The 25,455-nt window shown below is 38.2% G+C and overlaps 1 protein-coding gene across 1 annotated transcript in view; it reads right to left on the reverse strand.

Moving 5' to 3' along the window:
* The window catches only part of LOC126184206 (voltage-dependent calcium channel type A subunit alpha-1-like), a 508,450-nt gene that overhangs the window by 320,018 nt on the left and 162,977 nt on the right, over positions 1-25,455 (reverse strand). The window contains 2 exon segments of the mRNA XM_049926574.1: positions 2,440-2,524; positions 19,512-19,532. Coding sequence (XP_049782531.1) covers positions 2,440-2,524; positions 19,512-19,532 — 106 coding nt within the window.

A 25,455-nucleotide genomic window follows, 5' to 3' on the forward strand; every position in this document is an offset into this window, starting at 1 on the left:
AACATTTTCAGGTACAAAATGAGATGGAAGTCAACAAGGTCAGGACTGTACAGAGGGTGACCAAACTGGCTTCAGCTGCAGGCCTGTAAAAGAACTGTTGTGTCTTGCTAACAGTGTGATGTTGGGTACTGTCATGAAATAAACCAATACCATTTGTGAACTTTCCATGGCACTTGTATTGTGGGATGCAATTTCATAGAAGTCTCATAATAAATATTTGCACTAATTGTTTCAACTTGCACTAAAAAGTTCACCTGCTGAATGCTAAATCTTTATTAAAATACTGTGCAAATGATCTTTAAGGTTTTCAAGATTGGCTTGGTTTCAGTCTTTACTGGTGTTGCAGTGTACATCCTTACCACTGGTTATCATTTTGATTGATGCATTTCATAAGCAACACAAGTTTCAGCCCTGCTCACTATCTTACTCTGACAATCATCATCAGCTTCATTGTAATGTGTTAAAAACTCAAGTGCACTGCCAAGATAGTATTTTTTGTGTTGCTTTATAGTAGATTTTGGCAAGCAACGTGCACACAGTTTTCAAAATTTCAGTTTTTCAGAAATGATTTCATGCTGAATTGATCTTTAAATTTAAGGAAAATCTTTTTGAAAAACTGGCTATTGTAAACTTATGGTTTTCAACTGCACAAACAAATCCTTCATTAACCTTATGTGGATGCCTACTTTATTCGGCACTGTGTACTGGACAATGTCATTCATCATGCCATCCGACCATTCTCCTTACCACTGAATCATTCATCATATTTGCACAATAAACCTCACAAATCTGTCAATGAATGTCAATTGGTTTAGCATTCTTCACATTCAGCAAACGAATTACAGATTTAATCCTGTGATCGGTAAAATTTTCAGTGAACTTTGCCATTCCAAACAAGCATTGTACATTGTAAACAACACACAGAGAGAAAAAATGGCATCATCTCCTTCTCCTTGATTTCAAGCAACTACCACACAAGTGCTGAACTGTAATTATAGCTCTGTAGTTGAAAGAAGTATGAACAAAACTTACTTTCTGGACAGATTTTGTAACAAAGCCAAATGGTAAATATATGTATCACTAAAACAACTTGCTTTAGGAAAACTGGGGCATCTCTGATGCAGACAGAATGCCATGTACTGTTTGTCTACAATGCAAATAATAAAGAGATGATAGCAAGAACACATTGTATGACATTATCCAGGGTAATGTAGAATGACATCGACAGTTGACATCTAACAGTTATAAGGACATATGAAATTATCAGCTCTGAGAATGGCAGGGGTGAACAGAGGGAGGAGGGAGTAGGGATTAGGGAGGAGGGAGGAGGGAGCAGGGAGGAGGGGATAGGGGATAGGGGAGGAGGGAGAGGGGAGGAGGGGATAGGGGAGGAGGGAGAGGGAGAGGGAGAGGGAGAGGGATAGGGATAGGGAGAGGGAGAGGGAGAGGGAGAGGGAGAGGGAGAGGGAGAGGGAGAGGGAGAGGGAGAGGGAGAGGGAGAGGGAGAGGGGGAGGGGAAGGGAGAGGGGGAGACGGAGGGAGAGGGAGAGGGGGAGGGAGAGGGGGAGGGGGAGGGGAGGGGGTGGGGGAGGGGAGGATAGGGGGAGGGGAGGGGGAGGGGGGAAGGATAGGGGGAGGGTTGGGAATGGAGATTTGGATAGGGATAGGAATAGGGGAGAGGGAAGGGTTGGGGCAGCAGCACTCAACAGTTACCACACTTTACTAGCTGAGTGTTGATGTTATAGATAAGTTGCACAAGTGGTGTGTAACAGACAATAACTACTATGAAAAGACTATCAACTTTGGATCATCAAGGAAAACAACCTGCCTGGTGCAAAGAACACACAAACAAGAAATCAGGAAACTGGAGGAAGGCCTGCCACATTCACCATTCATTCTTCTAACTCCATTCAGTGGTAATCACATGCTAAATTGCCACCAGAATGTCAGTGGTTCAGACTACTACATTGATTATAAATGCAGAGCAGACAGAAATTGAAACCTGGACAACGACACATCTTCCCATCTTTTTCCCATTTATACCCAATACACAAAAATAGAGTATCTATTTGAATATTTATTCAGAAGCTTCTAACCACCAAAAAATTTCAATATATTGTATTTACTCGTCTTCTAAACTGTTATAATTGCAGGCTTCTTCTCAAATTTCACAAAGTTCATTTTAACACTGCACATCTGTCAAAAAAAAATCTACTTTTCAAACATTTTCAAAAGAACATTATATTACAAACAGATACAAAACTATTACTTAGTACAAGTAGCCACATACATTATGGCAGACCTAGGATTCACTGATGGTGAGCTAATTAAATTAAAAGCAAGAGTACATGAACTTTATTTGCATAGTACTGAAATCCTTAAAGAGCCAAACAAATCCAAGATTTCTGACATAAATTATACAGAGGAAATTTACAGTACCTGAATCTTTTCTCTGCTCTCCAAAACTGTACACATGCCCCTTTATTTTTTACTTTTGATTTCAAATAGGAAGCTCGAGAGAAACCTGAAGACAAAACATTTGTGTTATTATTTTTAATAAAATGCAGTTGCAGAACTAATGCTACATTTGTCATCTGCGTTGTACTGAGATGTGCTAAAGAATGTGAGTAATAGTACTTTTGCAGCGACCTACAATTCATACAAAAACAGCAGTAGGTGTTTATTTACTTATGTTAACAAAAATTATAAACTTTGATTGAGAAGTCATATTCAGTCTGACAAAGTACTAATTACAGAAAATAAACACTAATCTAACACACTGCCACACTTTAAACGATCATCAAACTTCAACATATCTGCATAGCTTAAGTGCAAAGAAGTAACTGTAATTAGCTACACAAAAGATACATAAAGAAAAATACTTTACTTAAGAAGAAAGTGATTCTAATTATATAAACAGAAAATCAAACTGACATACTATGGCTAAACAAAAATCATATGTAAGTTCTCTGAACCATTTTCAACAACACAACACTAAACAGTATGAATAATACTTTACTTCTTAACAGAAAATAAATACAGATACTCCAGTCTATTAATGAAGGTTATTTAACAAAACTGTTTATCCAATACCCGAGTCAAATCTTCAAGACATACACAATTTTTTTTTTTTTTTTTTTTTTTTTTTTTTTTTGTTTCCAGCATTTTCAGGTATAGTACTCTACAATAATAGAGCAAAAAATGTAATTTCTGCTTCACCTGAGTAAAGAAAGAAAAAAGGGATTGGGCAATGCAAAGAGAAATCCTGGTGCAATTCCTGTCCACCAAGCTCCTAGATAACCCCAAATAGGCCCGGGGAGCTGTTTTATTTTTTGTTACAGAAATGAGTTTTTGGTGGAATTTTATTTACTCTAACATTTACTTTATATATATGTGCTGCAAATGGCACAAGGTGGAATGACAATTACAAGAACAGAGTGTAAAATGTCCTAAGCAATTAATGGAAAAAATAAATTGTAATTATCCATTAGTGACACACAGTACATTTTATTAATTACAAAATAACCTTCTCTGAAAATCGATAAAGGAGGTCAGACAATTCTCTACCTTCTGTGTCTGAATAACAGAACTGTTGTTCACAACAAGTTACAGAAAAATTAAGAAACTAAGTTTTTGTTTTTATCATCTACATACATCTAAAAAAGTTTTGCATCACCTCGGTTCCAACAGTTCCGGAACCTGTACAGAAAACTGGAACAGAGATCAACATGAACATCATTTCCACCTTTTCTATTGCTCATAAAAACCACACATTGGATGTTGTACCACCCTACAGCGAGACCTTTAGAGGTGGTGATCCAGATTGCTGTACACACCAGTATCTCTAATACCCAGTAGCACGTCCTCTTTCATTGATGCATGCCTGTATTCATTGTGACATACTATCCACTAGTTCATCAAGGCACTATCAGTCCAGATTGCCCCACTCCTCAACAGCAATTCGGCGTAGATCCCTCAGAGTGGTTTGTGGGTCATATCGTCCATAAACAGCCCTTTTCAATCCATCCCAGGCATGTTCAATAGGGTTCATGTCTGGAGAACATGCTGGCCACTCTAGTTGAATGATGTCATTATCCAGAAGGAAGTCATTCACAAGACGTGCATGATGTGGGCGTGAATTGTCATCCACGAAGACAAATGCCTCACCAATATGCTGCCACTATGGTTGCACTATTGGTCGGAGGATGGCATTCACATATCATACAGCCATTACGGTGCCTTCCATGACCACCAGTGGTGCACTTTGGCCCCACATAATGCCACCCCACAACAGCAGGGAACTTTCACTTTGCTGTACTTGCTGGACAGTGTGTCTAAGATGTTCAGCCTGACCAGGTTGCCTCCAAACACGTCTCTGACAATTGTCTGGTTGAAGGCATATGTGATTCTCATCGGTGAAGAGAATGTGATGCCAATCCTAAGCAGTCCATTCAGCATGTTGTTGGGCCCATCTGTACCGTGCAGCATGGCATCGTGGTTGCAAAGATGGACCTCGCCATGGACGTCGGGAGTGAAATTGGGCATCATGCAGCCTATTGCGCACAGTTTGAGTCATAACAGGACATCCTGTGGCCACACAAAAAGCATTATTCAACGTGGTGGCGTTGCTGTCAGGGTTCCTCCGAGCCATAATCCGTAGGTAGCAGTCATCCACTGCAGTAGTAGCCCTTGGGTGGCCTGAGCAAGGCATGTCATTGACAGTTCCTGTCTCTCTATATCTCCTCCATGTCCGAATGACATAGCTTTGGTTCACTCTGAGACACCTGGACACTTCCCTGTTGACAGATCTTCCTGGCACAAAGTAACAATGCAGACATAATCGAACCGTGGTATTGTACATCTAGGCATGGTTGAACTACAGACAACACAAGCCGTGTACCTCCTTCCTGGTGGAATGACTGGAACTGACTGGCTGTCGGATGCCCTCCGTCTAATAAGCGCTGTTTGTTTACATCTCGGGGCAGGTTTAGTGACATCTCTGAACAGTCAGAGGGACTGTGTCTGTGATACAATATCCACAGTCAACATCAATCTCCAGGAGTTCTTGGAACCATGGTATGCAAAACTTTTTTGATGTGTGTATTTATACTACCAATTATTATTTTATGACACTGTTTCATGTATGAGACCCATCAGACATAGCAGTACACAATTTATTTGTTTATTTGCTCTTAGTTCTTACAGTTGTTTGAAAGTACCCAACATTTAATTGTCAGTCACAAGGGTCACAGAGGGTAATGTACATTGAAACTCTGCATGGTACAACTGTTGTCTTAAGCATATCATTTAGAATTAGTCTTGTTTGTAAGAAATGAGCCAAATGTATGACTCACCAATAAACAATTTTATTGCAGAAAGTACTGAATTTAAAGCATGCCAAAGTTTGGTAATTACTGATACAATTAAAGAATCATTCTTACACCAATGATGTTGAAGGCAACAACAAGTTTCATTTTGCTTTTTTATTGTGCAAGAAACACAACAATGGCTAATATAAACAATAATAGATTTTTTCATATTTGTTAAATAACCTTGTGCTTTCTACAGCATATCTATACAAGTTATGAGGAAAATAAATGTAATTACTCCTTCAGGCTAGGGAGTGATTACAAATAACACCAGGCCATAAGTATCATTCAACATCTTAATACAATGCTGATAGCTAATGTATGTTGTCTCATCCAATTTACTGCAAGCAAATACACTCTTACACAAATCACTACAATGATTATAATGTCAGGAATATTGGCAGCATTTTAATAATAATGATTAACTGCAGTGATGTTAACTTCTAATAAATGAACCTAAATATTTAGTCTACAACCAACAATCAAGTAATTAATAAGATTACCTTATATATTACTTGCAAACTACTGAAAAATTACTATCTCAAAGGAGGAACTTACTAACCATTAAAAATGCTCTGAATTTTACTACAATCATTAAGAAAATTCAGATAGCACAATGCTTAGTACACTAATTTCCAAACATGAAAACTTTTTATCACTTAGGAAGCACTGAGCACTCAGCAACTACATTAATGGCATTTTGTAAACATTTTTGTCTTTACTCCTTTGAGATGCAAGAACTAAGAAAGCCAAGTATTAGTTATGGCTTCTAATAACCCCAGAGTACTTTAAAGCTTGGAATTGCAACGCATTGTGCCTTCAAAAGGAGAGCATTATAAGGGCATGTCCTCACCTCACATATGCATTGCTTCTGCATTTTTAAATGACATTGTCACATTATCGTGAGAAGACTCTTACCAACCTCCCATCCCCCCCCCCCCCACCCACCCCACCCCCACCCCCCGTTTGGTGATACAGCCTACAGAAAAAAAAAAAATTGATGAAAGATGGCACAACACAATGGAAAGGAAAGCTATTACAGGCTTCAAGCTAATGAGGAACTAATTAGTGGTAAATCATAGGTATTTGATGATGAACTGTTTCAACATTTGGACTCCTTTGATATCAGCAGTGTGTACATAACAACCAAACACAAAATAGTGATTCTGCTTCCTCTTGTAAAATGTTTCTAAATCACTTGCCCATTACACACCAGTGACTAGTAATGTGCTATTTTTTTCTGTTTGATGATTTATTGGTTCTGAAACACATGTAATGCACTATGATTTGAATCAGTAACAATAGTCAAATTCCTTTCTGTAATAATACAAGTTGAAATGATGTAAAATGAAGCAACAATGTTTTAAAAAGTTAAAGTTTTAATTCATACTGTGAATACAGATCAGATCTGGTTATCTACAAAGAAGACACTACAGAAAACATTATTATTTCTAGGAGTGTGGAAGTCTTACTGGATGTAACAATTTATAATGGCCCGAACGATACACAAAACAAAACAATACAGAGTAACTGAATTACTTAAATAATTTCAGATATTGCATAAGTAACAAACAATCTGACTTTCAAAGAAGTGGGAACAGCTGTCAGTTATCTCACAAAAGGTTGTATGCCAGATTTTGATAGAAAAATATTTAACAGGGGCCATAAAGATAAAGCAAGGCAATTACAGCATGAGTAGTAGCATAAAGAAATCCTTTTCCCCCTCTGTACTTTCTGGTGAAGAAATTATGTATATACCAAACAATGTGTTTACAAAAGCTGTTTCAAGAATATATGTCACAGTAGTTGTCATTATAAAGTACACATTATATACTGTAAAGAAACAAGAGGCAAAGCTTGTACGGAGCCAAAAATGTTCAGGAAAGAAATATTCTGTTGTCTGTGTTAAAGAAATTGCATCACATTGTTCAATGTACTAGTTAGCACATTAGCACACAGAGATATTGACCTGTTTGCATGCTGCAATGTTATATGAAAATAGTAGAAATAATTTCAGGCAACTTCTGGCTGAGGAACTGTGGTGGCACATGACACAACATGTGCAAGATTAGCAATTGCAAGTCAATGTTGCAAGATTCATGCACTGAGAGCCTGCAGGCTTTAAAAGATATGTTATTACATTTCAGTGAAGACTGACCACAAATAAAATTTCTCAACAATGACAGACAGACTTGTGTAAGTGCTCAAAGAAACACATGCATGACATTAAATGCAATCCACTGCATGCAGACATTGTGTTTGTCTGGTGTATCTACAAATCCATGAAAGTGCCTGTACACCATGAGACCAACGCATATTTATCAATTATATTGTGTCTGCCTGGTGTATCTACAAATCCAAATCAGTACCCCCATGAGACGAATGCATATTTATCAATTATATAGTATCACAGAATTGTTTGTCTGCAGTGAGATGCAGCATATGTAAACTGGATCTGTGAGTAGTGGTAACCAGTCCTCCTCATGTGCCCAACGTGTTTTTCTTTTGTCTCCAACAATATGCACTGAGCTGTAGAAAAAAGATTCATCCAGTATCTCAGAAAGATATATATAGAGAAGCTGCTTTGAGGATGGACAGAAATACGGAATTACAATTGTTCTCACATAGAACACTGTTCACTGATACATAATGATATTTGGATCATAATGTTGAATAATTCAGAAATAAGAAAGTTTACATCATTCTCACAGACTACAACTCCCTGCCGCCGTTGGATAAGCAGCTGCAGCAGCAAGTCGTATACTCCTAGCTCACTCATTTGTTACATAGTTTAATTCTTAACTTCTTTGCGTGTTTTTGGTACTTGCATTGTTTAATTCATAAATTTCGGGCGTATTATAGTATTTGAGAGTTGTAGCATCGTGTTTTTAGTACCCGAATAGTGTAAAATCGCACAGTCTCCTTCCGCCGCCGAGCAGTGTGTCAGAAGTGCGCAAGTAGCAGCATTACTGCATTTACTAGGCAATCTTGTATTTTAATAACCGTTTAAATTTTGTGTCGATTTGTTTGCGCTCTCTGTAGATTAGTTCAGATGTTCTTTGCACAACAGTTTTTAGCATGGATAGGGACTGCAACTGCTGTGTTCGGATGCAGGCTGAGTTGGCATCCCTTCGCTCCCAGCTTCAGGCAGTGTTGCCTTCGGTCACACAGCTTGAGGCTGTTGCCAATGGGCATCACTGTGGGGGTCCGGATGGGGGTTTGCCGGAGACGGCCAGCTCGTCCCACGCATCCCCCGATCAGACTATGACTGTGGTTGCCTGGGATACTGCCCGCATTGAGGCTGATCCCTCACCTGTGGTAGAGTGGGAGGTCATCTCAAGGTGTGGCAGGGGGCGAAAGACATTCCGGAGGGCTGAACGGAAGGCCTCTCCAGTTTTTCTGACGAACCAGTTTCAGGCTCTGTCTCAGGCTGATACTGATCTTCGGCCTGACATGGCTGCTTGTCCTATTCCAGAGGTTGCCCCTCAGTCTGCAAGATCCGGGCGGTCGCAGAGGGTAGGCTTACTGGTAGTTGGGAGCTCCAACGTCAGGCGCGTAATGGGGCCCCTTAGGGATACGGCAGCAAGAGAGGGGAAGAAAACCAATGTGCCCTCCGTGTGCATACCGGGGGGAGTCATTCCAGATGTGGAAAGGGTCCTTCCGGATGCCATGAAGACTACAGGGTGCACCCATCTGCAGGTGGTCGCTCATGTCAGCACCAATGATGTGTGTCACTATGGATCGGAGGAAATCCTCTCTGGCTTCCGGCAGCTATCTGATTTGGTGAAGACTGCCAGTCTCACTAGCGGGATGAAAGCAGAGCTCACCATCTGCAGCATCGTCGACAGGACTGACTGCGGACCTTTGGTACAGAGCCGAGTGAAGGGTCTGAATCAGAGGCTGAGACGGTTCTGCGACCGTGTGGGCTGCAGATTCCTCGACTTGCGCCATAGGGTGGTGGGGTTTCGGGTTCCGCTGGATAGGTCAGGAGTCCACTACACGCAACAAGCGGCTACACGGGTAGCAGGGTTGTGTGGCATGGACTGGGCGATTTTTTAGGTTAGATGGCCTTGGGCAAGTACAGAAAGGGCAACAGCCTCAATGGGTGCGGGGCAAAGTCTGGACATGCGGGGACCAAGCAGCAATCGGTATTGTAATTGTAAACTGTTGAAGCTGCGTTGGTAAAGTACCGGAACTTCAAGCGCTGATAGAAAGCACCGAAGCTGAAATCGTTATAGGTACAGAAAGCTGGCTGAAGCCAGAGATAAATTCTGCTGACATTTTTACAAAGGTACAGACGGTGTTTAGAAAGGATGGATTGCATGCAACCGGTGGTGGAGTGTTCGTCGCTGTTAGTAGTAGTTTATCCTGTAGTGAAGTAGAAGTGGATAGTTCCTGTGAATTATTGTGGGTGGAGGTTACACTCAACAACCGAGCTAGGTTAATAATTGGCTCCTTTTACCGACCTCCCGACTCAGCAGCATTAGTGGCAGAACAACTGAAAGAAAATTTGGAATACATTTCACATAAATTTTCTCAGCATGTGGTGGAGATTTCAATTTACCAGATATAGACTGGGACACTCAGATGTTTAAGACGGTTGGTAGGGACAGAACATCGAGTGACATTATACTGAGTGCACTATCCGAAAATTACCTCGAGCAATTAAACAGAGAACCGACTCGTAGAAATAACATCTTGGACCTACTGATAACAAACAGACCCGAACTTTTTGACTCTGTATGCGCAGAACAGGGAATCAGTGATCATAAGGCCGTTGCAGCATCCCTGAATATGGAAGTAAATAGGAATATAAAAAAGGGAGGAAGGTTTATCTGTTTAACAAGAGTAATAGAAGGCAGATTTCAGACTACCTAACAGATCAAAACGAAAATTTCTGTTCCGACACTGACAATGTTGAGTGTTTATGGAAAAAGTTCAAGGCAATCATAAAATGCGATTTAGACAGGTACGTGCCGAGTAAAACTGAGAGGGATGGGGAAAACCCACCGTGGTTCAACAACAAAGTTAGCAAACTACTGAGAAAGCAAAGAGAGCTTCATTGCAAATTTAAACACAGCCAAAACCACTCAGACAAACAGAAGCCAAATGATGTCAAAGTTAGCGTAAGGAGGGCTATGCGTGAAGCATTCAGTGAATTCGAAAGTAAAATTCTCTGTACCGACTTGACAGAAAATCCCAGGAAGTTCTGGTCTTACGTTAAATCAGTAAGTGGATCGAAACAGCATATCCAGACACTCCGGGATGATGAAGGCATTGAAACAGAGGATGACACGCGTAAAGCTGAAATACTAAACACCTTTTTCCAAAGCTGTTTCACAGAGGAAGACCGAACTGCAGTTCCTTCTCTAAATCCTAGCACAAACGAAAAAATGGCTGACATCGAAATAAGTGTCCAAGGAATAGAAAAGCAACTGGAATCACTCAACAGAGGAAAGTCCACTGGACCTGATGGGATACCAATTCGATTCTACACAGAGTACACGAAAGAACTTGCCGCCCTTCTAACAGCCATGTACCGCAAGTCTCTAGAGGAACGGAAGGTTCCAAATGATTGGAAAAGAGCACAGGTAGTCCCAGTCTTCAAGAAGGGTCGACGAGCAGATGCGCAAAACTATAGACCTATATCTCTGACATCGATCTGTTGTAGAATTTTAGAACATGTTTTTTGCTCGAGTATCATGTCGTTTTTGGAAACCCAGAATCTACTATGTAGGAATCAACATGGATTCTGGAAACAGCGATCGTGTGAGACCCAACTCGCTTTATTTGTTCATGAGACCCAGAAAATATTAGATACAGGCTCCCAGGTAGATGCTATTTTCCTTGACTTCCGGAAGGCGTTCGATACAGTTCCACACTGTCGCCTGATAAACAAAGTAAGAGCCTACGGAATATCAGACCAGCTGTGTGGCTGGATTGAAGAGTTTTTAGCAAACAGAACACAGCATGTTGTTATCAATGGAGAGACGTCTACAGACGTTAAAGTAACCTCTGGCGTGCCACAGGGGAGTGTTATGGGACCATTGCTTTTCACAATATATATAAATGACCTAGTAGATAGTGTCGGAAGTTCCATGCGGCTTTTCGTGGATGATGCTGTAATATACAGAGAAGTTGCAGCATTAGAAAATTGTAGCGAAATGCAGGATGATCTGCAGCGGATAGGCACTTGGTGCAGGGAGTGGCAACTGACCCTTAACATAGACAAATGTAATGTAGTGCGAATACATAGAAAGAAGGATCCTTTATTGTATGATTATATGATAGCGGAACAAACACTGGTAGCAGTTACTTCTGTAAAATATCTGGGAGTATGCATACAGAACGATTTGAAGTGGAATGATCATATAAAATTAATTGTTGGTAAGGCGGGTACCAGGTTGAGATTCATTGGGAGAGTCCTTAGAAAATGTAGTCCATCAACAAAGGAAGTGGCTTACAAATCACTCGTTCGACCTATACTTGAGTATTGCGCATCAGTGTGGGATCCGTACCAGATCGGGTTCACGGAGGAGATAGAGAAGATCCAAAGAAGAGCGGCGCGTTTCGTCACAGGGTTATTTGGTAACCGTGATAGCGTTACGGAGATGTTTAACAAACCCAAGTGGCAGACTCTGCAAGAGAGGCACTCTGCATCGCGGTGTAGCTTGCTCGCCAGGTTTCGAGAGGGTGCGTTTCTGGATGAGGTATCGAATATATTGCTTCCCCCTACTTATACCTCCCGAGGAGATCACGAATGTAAAATTAGAGAGATTAGAGCGTGCACGGAGGCTTTCAGACAGTCATTCTTCCCGCGAACCACACGCGACTGGAACAGGAAAGGGAGGTAATGACAGTGGTACGTAAAGTGCCCTCCTCCACACACTGTTGGGTGGCTTGCGGAGTATAAATGTAGATGTAGATGTAGAACAGTCCACACAGAATACAACAATTGGCCAATGGTTGGAGGAACACAAAAGCCAAAGCATCCAATATCCAGTTAGAAACTTAAGTCTTACCCTTGCTGAGAACTGGTGCAGTGTTTTTGGCCAATGAGTGACTCATTTAACCCTCATTTTCTCATAACCTTACAACAGCTGTAAAGTACACTCATTGGAAAAACAATGTGTTGGCAATGAATGTCTATCTGAGGTGTTCACATTTTTATTAGGGTTTCAGTCCAACCAATTTGCACTAATTTGTGTAAATATGAATAGACAACAGATCTGTAAAATATTGCTGCCTCTGAATGTAGATACTGATTCCAGCTGAGTGGCAATGGTGTTGCATGACAACATTTTTATGAACAAAATACTCATCACCTATGTGCAACAGAATTTGGTTAGTTTTATTATCCACTATAATCTGCTATTCATCTTTGACTTATGAGAAGTATTACACATATACAAGCAGATTTGATAAATAGTGTGACAAAATAATAAACTGAAGATAGGTGCTATAATAAATTAGAAACAATGACAACAGATGCACTGACTGTAACTGGAAACAATAGGACCAACATTGATGGATTTGGCAAACAACAACCCACTTTCAGAACAGCAGAGGTAACTTGTGACTTGTGTCAGCATACATATAGAATGGATTTAGAAAATGACCTTGAAATTACTTATGTATATTGATTGAGGGTTGCTACATAAAACAAAATTAACCATGATAACAGAAAGCACTAAAGGTAACAACCCACTATACAGTTGAGGTGCTGAGTGGTCAATAGGCACATAAACAAGACAAAAAAAAGTTGCTAAACATAATCATTAAAAAATAAAATACAGAAGTCTGAACCTGCAGAATAAAAAATGTGTATTTTAACTAGTTAACCATGTCCCATGGGCATGGAGAATGTGTCATTTAGGTTGCCTGCTCAACAGGTGATAAGCAGCAAGATAACATATGCCTATAGTTGTAGTTTCAGTCTAGCCTACAGAGGCACAAATAAAGCATTGTTTGGCATCAATCTGCCTGCTGGGTACTTATGCATGATGCATGGCTCAACAAACAGAGTCGACTACAGTGTCTGGAATCATTCTGCCTGCTGGGTATGTATGTGGGACTCACGGCCAAATAAGGAGAGTTGACAAGAGGGTCAATCAGTGGGACTATTCGGGACCCAAGGCCCAGCCTTCTAATTATGGTGAGTGCCAGCAGACAAAAACCTTCAACCACCTTTGAAGGCCACCACTTATTCAGCAATTCATTAATTTGTGATTGGACTTAGAAGGTGTCCTTGTAAGTGTATACTACCCAGATTAGGACTTTGATTCAGAGTGATACTTGTCAGATATTGTGCTTTATGTCAGATCTACTCCAAATGAGAGTCATGTTTTGTATATAATTGATACCATAGTAAATAGTATGAGCTTTGACTCTCAACAATCACTCAGTAGTTGTGTTAGTCGTATCCATGGAAAAGCATTATAACAATGAAAATTTTCCATTTCGAAATGGAAACTCCATAAGTGGATATCTCAATGCAAGTGCTAACCAGAAAAAGAATCAGCAAAGGAGATGGAATTTCCACCACCTTCATTCCCAAGATTTGATAAGAAAGTGTAGTCATGGCTGAACTGTGCTGCAGGTTAGAACAGCACTTTGTGGCCCACGGAATAACAGATGACACAGAGCAGAAGACTTTTCCACTTGCACGTACTGTCACAAACATTTATAGGCTTATATAGAAACTTAATTCGGAAGTAGACCCTAGTACATTAACATACATGCAACTGAAAAAGACATTAGCAGAATACTGTGACTCACAAATTCCTGTAGCTGTTGCAAGGCATAAATTTTTCAGTAGGGTTAAGAGTAGCGTTAAGAAAAGCATGCAAAGTTACAGAGAATGGACTTCTCAGCTGCAAGCATTAACACATGATAGGAAATTTCAGTGCCTTAATGATAAGTGTAAACAGTACTATGCTGATTCAACTACTGGGGGAGATGATTTTAGCGCGTTCTCCTGATAACAGTTTGAAAAATTATTTCTTAAAAGCAAAAACGCCCCTCATTAGCAATCTGTTTTTCAATCATATGTGCATTTGAGCAAATGATAATCTCATCAACAGCATTACAATATCCTTAAGTAGTCTATCACACTGGTTAACAACAGCTGAGCCGAGTGCACTCACCCACCACCAGTAAACAAAGCTGTCTGGACTCAGCCAAATATCTGCAGCACACACCACAAAAACAATTCAAAAAAAGTTATGCCCATGTGTCAGGTTTTCCATTACTTACAAGCATGACAACTGCTATTTTTGTATGGCAAAATGTACTGCTTATCATAAAAAGGTCAAAAGGCTGAAGTTTGTAATACCACACATAAATTTAAGGTAAGTCTAAATGACACATGAATTTTAGAAGCAAGTCAAGACAGTATGCAAGACATGGAGCAATCATCTAATTTATCTAACAAAAATTCTCAAGTAAATGCAATAATACCAGGTGGCATCAAATTTTAAATTTACATGTGGGGATTACCAGAAATCCCATTACATTTCAAACTGATATGAGCTCATCTTCCACACTTTTAAATTTTCAAACATGCAAGTAGTTAGGCTCACCAAAGTCACAGCCATTCAACATCACTGTATGTGGTCAGCTCTTTGCTAGTGTAATGTATAAAGATAAAACTGTAAATCTGAGATTCAGCAGTGACATCATTCAGAGTAATCTACTGGCATAACAGCTTGAGAGGTTTCTCATATGCTGATCTCGTGCCCCACAATCATAGATCACTCCTCACGCTGCCTTGTAGGCAGCAGTTAGCCAGTCAGAACAGGCTGAAGGCATAATTCCTGAGTGGTGTTTTTGGTGTTTTACATTTTTTTGAAATCAAGATTCATTGTGGTCAAGTCACAGGCAGCTAATAATATATTAGGTCAAATTTTTTCTCTAAGTTAGATATTGCACTGCATAGCTCCACCAATCAAGTCCACATTCAGGTGTTCAAACACATCTTATGGAATTATTACACCAGTACATGAAGATTTCTGATGACAAAACAACATGTAGAAAAGATTACAAAGCACATTTAACTTTGAAGCCTACAGCAATACCCCAGTCTCACAAAGCACAAAAGTTGCCTTTTGACTGGAAAGATAAATTAGAGTTGTAAAGATTACAAAAAGAGGGTGTAATACAATCTACAGCTAACAGCCAATGGCCTATGCAAATGCTCGTAGAAAAATCCAATGACTCCCTATGAATCTGCAGTGACTTTAAAGCCACAATCAACACACAAGCAGTCTCCAAAGAGGAGGATATTATGACTAAATTGACTGTAGGTACAATTTTTGCCAAAACAGATCTGACAGAAGCTTGCGTTCAGTTGCCTTTGGATTGACAATCACAAAAAGTTACAGTGATTAATACCCCATTGACTTATCTAGGTACAGAAGATTCTCATTTGGTGTCTCTAGTGCACCAGCTGTTTTCCAAATGCATCTCAAGCAGTTAACTATCAGAGTTCCAGGGACTGCCAATTGTATTGACAATATCATAATGATGGAAAAGATTCTGGTGATCTTTTGAGAAATTTATAACCATTATTTCTAACCCTAGAACCAGCTACTTTTAAGGTGCAATAGACAAAAGTGTGTTTCTTTATAAAGCAAATAGAGCACCTGGGGGCACATATTCAGTGTTAACAGTGTAACATGCACACCACTAATGTAAAGCACCTCAAGCTCATTCTGGTTCAGATAACCTATTACAGGAAATTTGTTCAGAAATCAGTGTACATTTCATAACATTTAAATTTAGCAAACTAAAACAAACAATAATTAAATCCAGTTGGTTAAATAACTTCAGTTTGAAGAAGTTAATTACAATGGCCGCTGACACTTTGGACTATGGGTTCAGTGCTATTATTTCACACATCCAAATGGATTAGAATGACTGATAGCATTTGCTTCTAAAACACTCAGTGCTGCACAGTAGAATTATAGCCAAACAGAAAAAGAGGCTTTGGCTATTACTGTCACTCTCAAGATGTTTCACGAGTATGCCTATGGGCAAAGATTTATTCTGTTATCAGACCATGAAGCTTTACTATCAAAACTCAATGCTTGCAGTAGCATTCCACAAAGAACTATACAGCCACTGCAATGATGTTCCTCACTCCTATCAAAGTATAACTGTGAAATAAGGTACTGCACATAGCACTCACATAGCATTCTAATGCCAAAATGTTTCCTGCCTACCAAGAAGGCAGGGCACACTATTTGATGGTGCACCCAATATCTGCTTACATATGGACATTGACATGGAAGAAGCAGTGGAACGACTTCCTCTTAGTGCTACTAGTGTAGCCAAACTCATAACCATGGCCCTTATTCTATAGGATGTAAAAACATGTGCTGAAACACAATGGCTTGTAGATAAAAAACTGTTCTGCAACTCAGATATAGATACATAATGGAACACAAGATATGAAAAAAACTATATTTAAGGGAATTCTCCAATTATATACTGAGAATGAAAAAGCTAGAGAGTCATAATGTATAAGACCTTACCACATAAAGTACTTAGTTTACCCCACAAAGGTCATTGGGGCATCATTCTAAACTAAAGGATCGCACATGAACATGATTTGTGGACAGGGGTAGACAAAAATATTGAGCAAACCCTAGAAAATTGTACATATTTTCTGTGGCCACAACCCACTCAGTCTCGCAGGATCATTTTTAGGTGCTCAGTGGCTCACTGTTGTGGATGCATATAGTAAGTTCCCTTACATCACAAGCTTGCAGTCAACAATTTCTTCGAAAACAATTCAAGGACAATCAAGAATTTTTGTAATCAAAGAAAGGGTTAGCTCCAACGCTGGGTACAGATAATGGCACACAAGTTACCTCCTATGAATCTGAGAAATATTGTAATGAAAACATCATCAAACATGTTATATCAGCACCATTTCACCTCAAATCAAATAGCCTGGCTGAAAGACTTGAACGAGCATTCAAGGTGTGTATGACCACATTCATTCAAAATTACAATAAAGATGTCTTAACTATGTTCTTATCCACATATCGAAACATACCTCAGAAAGGTAAATGTCCAGCTGAGAAATTACATGGTTGACCCCAAAGGATTCATCCATATATCTGAGAAACATATCGAACCACCACACACAGAGCATAAGAAAAATTTAAACTGAATGACAGTGTACTTGCCTCAATATTTAAAAAGGGAAAGCAAATGTGGCTGCCAGCATGCATCACCAAGCTTTTGGGAAATGCTACATTTGAAGTAAAAATTGCAGATTAGGCCTGTGCCAGGAAACACTTCAACTAGTTATGTTTCACAGCATATAAATGTCTCAAGCAACAGGTATACCACATTGTTTTCTGTTTCAAGATACTTAAGTTTGAGAATACCTATTGGACAGCCACAGAATCTGCACTAGTAGTCCACTACACCTCCAGAACACATGTCCAATGATGAGGACATGGAAGTGGATTTTGACATTGTTCCAGTGGAGGTCAATCTCATCAATCCAGAGACAGATCATCCGATCAGTGCACCTTCATATGGTGCACCTTCATATGGTGATCATGACATCACAATAGCTTTCCCAACTATCCTCTATGGATGGAAGAATGATTCCATGGAGCACCAGTACAGTAGTTCATTAGGTGGTAAGTGGCTAGATGATATATGGCTAAAGCTTTAGTTCTCGTCTGGTCTACAGAAGGCGACCGCTTTGCCACTTCACTTCGCATCTCCTGTCATATGGGCGCAAATAGAGCATTGCTTCTTATCATTACACCCACTTGGTATTAGTGTGGGCTCCAAGGCCCAAAAAGGAGAGTCGACTGGAGGATCAATTGGGTGATCCACTTCTGGAGCCAACACCCAGCCTACTAGTTACAATGAGCACCAATGGACAACAGCCTCCAACCGATCTTTGACAGCTGCCACCAGTTGACCAGTTCATCATTTTGTGACTGGTCTTTGAAGACTTTCTTGGACGTGTCTACAGGCCAGATCAGGACTTCCGTTAAGAGTGATACTTGTCAAATATTGTACCTGAGGTTGGATCTCTTCCAAATAATAGTCAAGTATTGTACATAATTGATCACTTTCACTTTTATAGTGTTAATTGCTGTAGTATAGTGAGGCTTAGTAAAACTTGTTGCTAAGTGTACCCTACAACAGAGCACAATACAGCACATCCACAAGATTAGCAATGTTTTTCATCTTTTTTATGTGGCTATTAAATGTTCAAACACACAACTATATGGTGTGTTAGCATCACTACACCTTCCCTTATTTAAAACTAAAATGAAGTTTAGATGATCAAAAAACTGTCCTCCTCATTAACAATGCCCATCCACACTATTTGGAAGATTGAGGTGGAAAGAAATCTTCCAGTTAAAAGCTTTATAATGATAATACCTCTTTTTGTCAATGACAGTTAGCAATGCATTTGAGGGAAGAACAAACCTTTAATACACATGCAAAATGTTGGTATATTAGCTGCATTAAGTACGTCAAGTCAATAAACTCTGCTTTCTGTATGAACCAGGGAAATTTGTCACAGCACAGGCTCAGCCTCAAGAAGATAAGACAGCAGAAGTAGTGCAATTCTCAGTCATGATCTTTTTAAGTGTTAAATTATTGTCAACTGACAAACTAGACTTAACTGTATTAGAATATATTGTCTCTTTTTGGCTAAGGACTGGAAAAAAATAGATAGTAGGCAATGTTTTTGTAACAGTGTTAACAAGCTTTAATAAAGAATGTGAATCTATAAAAGTAATGAAACAAAAGTGAAAACAAAATACATGAATTATTTATTGAAGCAATTGTAATAAGTTATTGTATTTCCATCATTTTGACAGACATTGTTTTCAATTATGTTACGATAAAGTTTCCCTTAGTAACGCTGCTGCTGACAGCAGTCATTGTATTACTGAGAGAACCCTCCTTGCAACACAATTTATTGCACTACCTCTCATAAATTATTGACACAGCAAGTAAATTACATTTGCTAGATACAAATGGCTAATAGATATGGTCTACCACAGGCTTACCCAAACAACTGACTATTCATAATTACTAGACACATCCTAAAACTAAGAACCTGCATAATAAAGGAACAAACTGAGGTATCCGTACCTTTCAGTTTTTTCTTAGGCACTGAAATGAAAGGTTTGATAATGTAAATGCAAGTATTAAAAGTATAAATAAACAAAAATAGGTTTGCTGGTGTTCAGCTGACAAATTTTAATTTTGTAATGACTATTACTGAACAAAACCACAAGTTTTTGCAGAGGCAATGAGTAAAAGCTGATGAACTGATTTAGAAAAACAAATGACAAATTATTAGAACACACACAGCAAAAATCCATTGTTTAAACTAATTCACACATTTTCATTTAAAACCATTACACTCAGTGTTTCGTATAAATCACTTTAACAGTTTTATTTCAGTCCTAATCTGCATTAACTATGTGGTACAGCTCTCCTGCACAGATACTCACAATATATTCAACACAATAAACCCACACACACTTTTCCAAACTATCTGCAAACATAAATGTAGCACTCCACAATATCTATGTCATGAACTGGGTTGATAAGATTCTCACCTAAAAAAAAAGGTGACATAGGGGTGTATACACAAAATAGGAAAAATGTTTCAGAGTACATCACTAATACCAGAAACTCAGACACACTCTTTTGGTTTCTATTTCATATGACTACAGCTTGCAAGACAATCTGTAATAAAAGCAAAAATTAATTTGCACAAGAGGCAGCTGTCGTATCTCCTCAGATTAAATGAACTGCTTCTTCACCCACATTTAACACTGATGCATAACTATCTAAATATACTACCATTTACCATTACATACAGAATAATAAAGTATAATACTGTAAAGACTTTTTAGTGATTAACAATTCATATAATATAAACTAAAAATGAGAGATAAGATACAACCAAAGAGTAAAAAAACTGAAGTCATAGCATGACAGTCTATTCTTAATGTTACTCAAGTATTAGAATTTAAATTTTAAAACATTTGCTGCAGTTTCACCAGAAAATGATGATGTGACTAAAAACAGAGCATGTTAAATGGAAAGGATTTTGGGTATTGTAAATACAACAAAGGTATGTGTCATGTAGTTGTTACAGTGTTTCACAATGATCTCACAGTTAAGTCAATATAAATCTGCATAATTTCATTATATTCTTGACAAATGGTTTTAACATTCTGAAAAACAAAAATAGTCAAAACCAGTAACTGAAATCACATGAACCAACATGTGTTCTAAAATAACAATAACAATTAAAAATTACCATATGAAGAATTAAAAGGAGATTTTTCTCTTGGAGACACAGACAAGCTATGGGGACATCAATGTGAAGTTTTATGAAATTGAAAATAAACATAGATCAAGTGTTACTTTCAAGAGAAAAGAATGAAAACGTCTTCTACAGGATGGGTAAACAGAATGAGTAGAATCAGAATTCACTAACTCATGGAAGAATGTGACTGTCTGGTAGAAAATATAACACTGAACTATGAAGTTGCTGAGCATATAATGTCTGCACTACAGCCAAGTGAACATAATGTGTTGGAAGAAATTTCACCATAAGCATTTTCTTATTACTTAGATTGTTGTACAAACACAAACAATAAAAGCAAACTAAATCTGCCTTTGTGTTAGTAATTTATATTCACAAAGTGAGAGGCAGAAGTAAAGACAAGAAATGACAGAATCAAGAAGCGAACAAAAATATATGAGAGTAAGTAAAACTGTCCTCAACTAGAAAGGATGGTTTGAGCACTAAGTGCTTTACTATGAAAAGTCCTACTGTAGGTGGTATGTCCTTACCTCCCTCTGACCTTTGAACTGATGTATTCAGCCAGTTATAGAAGGACCTAAACTTTGTTGTGGAGACAAAATCATGGTGCAACTTTTCATTTTTCATATAGACAGATAGCTACTAGGGGTGAGAAAATCAATACGAGAGTGAAAAAAAAAATAATAATAATAAAGGCGTGGCCGATATTTGAACCCTGAACCTATTGATTATTAATCTGACACATTCTGACACACAATCTCACACACATGATGGCTAAATAGCCATCATACAACACATACAAAGAATAGGAATTAATACAGAAGGGTGCAAACTGATAAAAATAATTAAATCCTCCAAATGGAAAGATTACAATCCAACTAGAAATGAAAATTTTGGGGTAGAATAATGTGGATATTACAGTCCACTTAAATGACTACTGAAACTCTTTTTCAAAACACATGAAATTTCTCTTCTTTTTCAGTTCCTTACAAGATTTTGTCCAACAGTCAATCACAGTAAGTATTTCTATCAGTTATTATTATTTCCATTCCAAATGCACTATCTCCCACAGCTACCAAAAACATCCAAATAAAAAGAAAAGCAAAGCAACAGTTTTTTTTTTTGTGTGAAATGCAATGGGCAGATTGCAGTTCACTGAAAGAATGCTGTGCTCAAGTACATGTATGGAAGTATTCAATAATATAACCTTGGTTCGAGTTTGCAAAATCCATTCATTCAAGAACTTACTCATGTATGAATGATTGATGAGACTGAGTAAATTTGTGGAAGATCAATGTGATCCATGGTGAGTATGATGGTACATAATATTAGCCCAGCATGTGTAATGCACAAAGATCAGAATGATGAAACCATTCTCATTTCTCAACAATATTTTTTGTGCACCGTTTGGTGACTGAACTCGAAATTGAGCAAGTAAACTTAGTACTCAATACCAACCAAGTCCACAGTAATGATTATATGAGCTGGCTTATACTCATACTACAATGGTGACTGTTTGACCTGCTCGTGGTGAGTACATAATTAGATGAAAGCCACTAGCAGTATGACTCAGTGCATCCCGCCCTCATATTTTCTTTTATTATTTCAGTTTTTCCTTCATTTTCCTTTTGAACTGAACACAATTCCATACAAGCATTTTCAATTAAATATGTATTTGCTAATAAGTACTTTTTAAGTCATAAATTAGCTTATTAGTAGTAATTTATGTCATTGCAAACAATTTGCTTAATTAAAAAGTAACATGACATGATTATACGCAAAGTTGTATATGAAATCCTTCTGTCCCTTTTTTCTAAGACCCTTCCTTGCAGAGTGTTCATTTTGTATTGTTCAGTGGTTGTTTCTTGTTGTTCAGCAATTGTTTATCAATTTTTGATTATTTTTTCTTTGTTTTACAGAAGGGAACTGTGACTCCTCAAGCTGTGATGTGAAATGTTTTTATTTCTTACTATTTTTAAGTGGTTTTATGTGCTGTACTTGCAGACATGCCTCTTGAAGTTGATAGTCATCAGTCCACCCCTGTCTTTGTAAATTTTATCAAATTCATAAGTGGATTTTTTCTTTATATGCTGCCCCTCAGTGCAAATTAGAGTCCCAGTCCCCCTGTAAAAACAGGTAATCCCTATCTTTTTCATGGATTGGGACACTTTTTAAATCTCCTGACCCTATTCTTCCACATTCCTCTTCCTGCTATGTTCATATGATAGTTCTTACTCAAGTTGCCCCCCTTCATCTCTCATTTTAATGTGCTTACAACCACTCAGCATCTCATCTCAGAATTGATGATGGTATGTCTTATAATCACTTTATGAACAAAAATACAAGATAAGGTAGCACAAGTGTTGTGACATTCAAGAATGTGCAATGTTGCTACCAATGTACACACTCATCTTAACAGTAGCTTTTAGCTCCATGTACAACAGATTTGAGAATGTGACTTCTACGGAACACAACTCTTATGGACTTCTAGAAGGCTCAACAAGCTGAGTCCAAGGGAGTCATATCAACCTCCACATGATCTCCATGTTCTCTTGCTTACAATTACTATGGAGTACAACTCTTATGGGCTTCTGCAAGACTCAAATAGCTGAGTCTTAGGGAGTCACACCAATCTCCACATGATCTCCATGTTCTCTTGCTTACAATTAAGGAGAATTAACAGACTGGTTGTACCTTCACTCATGAATCCCTGTTCCTGTATCTCTCTGTTGTGCTATGATGTGACATTAATTGAAATTTAACATTTAATATTTTGATATTGTTAAAGATATTTTTCTGTTCCTGGCACTGGAAACTCTATCCCCTGTGATAAAGGGATGCTAAGTTTGTAACTGTCTCATCAGAGTGCAGCAGAATACGCTAACATAAGTGCCACCACCTAGTAAGAGTTTCATTAAGGATTAGATGAAATAAGGGTGAGAAACATGTGTTATTACTTTCAGTTGTTATCTAGTTTCTTACTTGATAAAGTTCATTATTTTCAAATTTTGTAAGAATATTGTGTATGAGTTCTTGTGAATTTCATTTCCTTGTGTCTCAAAAGAACACAATATGACTATGGTTGTCAGTTATGACATTCCTGTACTTAACATGTTTTTTTGTGTGGATTAGACAGAACTGCCAAAAAGAACCTGTAGTTGGAGACATAATCTAAGGGGAAAAAAGGGAAGAAGAAGAAGAAGGCAATGGTACCCCCTCACACTTGAGAATCTGACACTTAAAGTTTTACAGCCTTCCCCAGTATGGAAAAAATGTGCCACATCAATCTGTTGCTGCTATACAGCTGATATATTCTTTAATATTCCAAAGAGTAAATTTCTAGTTCAGTTTTGTTTGTATTATCTCAATAATCATAAAAATGCTGACCAACACAGAGCACATTACCAATGAAAAGAATGGGAGAGAAGACATAATGGGTTTTGTCTTGACTATAAATCAGAATGCTTACTACAAATCAGATGCTGGCAAAGTACATTGCTATAGCTGCTTACTTCTTATGTTCTACAGCAGAGCTTTGTGAAAGATACAAAGAGCTTTGCAAAATCTGTTACAGTTAAAAGAAATATCATGTGGACAGTAAGTTTTGTGTGGCATTTAATAGAAGCATTTTGGTCAGCATGTCATCTGCCTGAATGAATGGTTGCACAGTCTACACTTGTCAAACCAAGCAACCTGTTGCTGAGCATGCCACAGGACATAACAGCAAGTGATGGAACATATATTACAGGAAGCACATCATATGGGTTTTGCTTTCCAAATGATTTCAGACATTAGAGATGAGAATGGATCAACCACTATGCTCCTGTAATACACCCGGCCTCAATGATTGCTTGTCTCTCCATCCTTGGTTTCTCTTTCACAGTCTTGCTTCCATCACTTTTCTGTTCATACATTTTATTATATTTCTCCCTCTCTACTTTCATTCCTCCTCCTTCCAATTTACCCTTTGCAGTTTATGTATTTCTGCATACTTCTGTGTCCCTTCTTGCTCCTCTTCAATTTCCCCACATTCTATTGGTATCACTTCTTTCCCCATTTGCTTCCATTTCTTTCTTATTTCTCACATACTTCTTTGCTTCATTGTCATTTAAATTTATTTTCTTTATCATAGACTTATTAAGTACCTATAACACAGTGTAAGTGATAGTCTTTAATGTCTACTGATTGTTACTTTTGAAAGTTTCTCTGTACTACAGGTCTCTTTAGACCCAGGGTTTCTGATAACATTTCTTTCTGTAAATTACCCATTCCTTCTTCCTTAACCTAATGAAAGAGTGTCAGCAAATTCTCAAAGCTCAAGATTTAACTATATTTTAAATTTACTTGTCTGATTTTCTCCAATTACGCTTGTTTCAGAGGTTGATATATTGATAATTTTTCACAATTACCACCATGGTTCCATCATCTATTTAATGACTGTGTGGGCCAACTTTCTGGTTTCTATGTTTTAATATGATTTAATTTAACTTTTTTATTTAATTCAATATATAAAAAAATGCCACTAACACAGTTTACCTGGAAAAAAACAACTATTCATTTTAACTACTGTATCACCTCATGTAGTGTAGGTTATTTATGATTTTTACTTGTTGACTGATGGTATGAGCACTTAAAGGGAATGGAAAACAAGATGATTCCCTAGAAGATATGTGAAATGGAGATGCAAAGGAAGTGACCAAGAAGAAGACCAAGAAACAGATGACTGAAGGGTGTGGAGTGTGTCAAAAAAAG

Source organism: Schistocerca cancellata, chromosome 4, assembly GCF_023864275.1.
Source record: "Schistocerca cancellata isolate TAMUIC-IGC-003103 chromosome 4, iqSchCanc2.1, whole genome shotgun sequence".
Classification (NCBI taxonomy): Eukaryota; Metazoa; Arthropoda; class Insecta; order Orthoptera; family Acrididae; genus Schistocerca; species Schistocerca cancellata.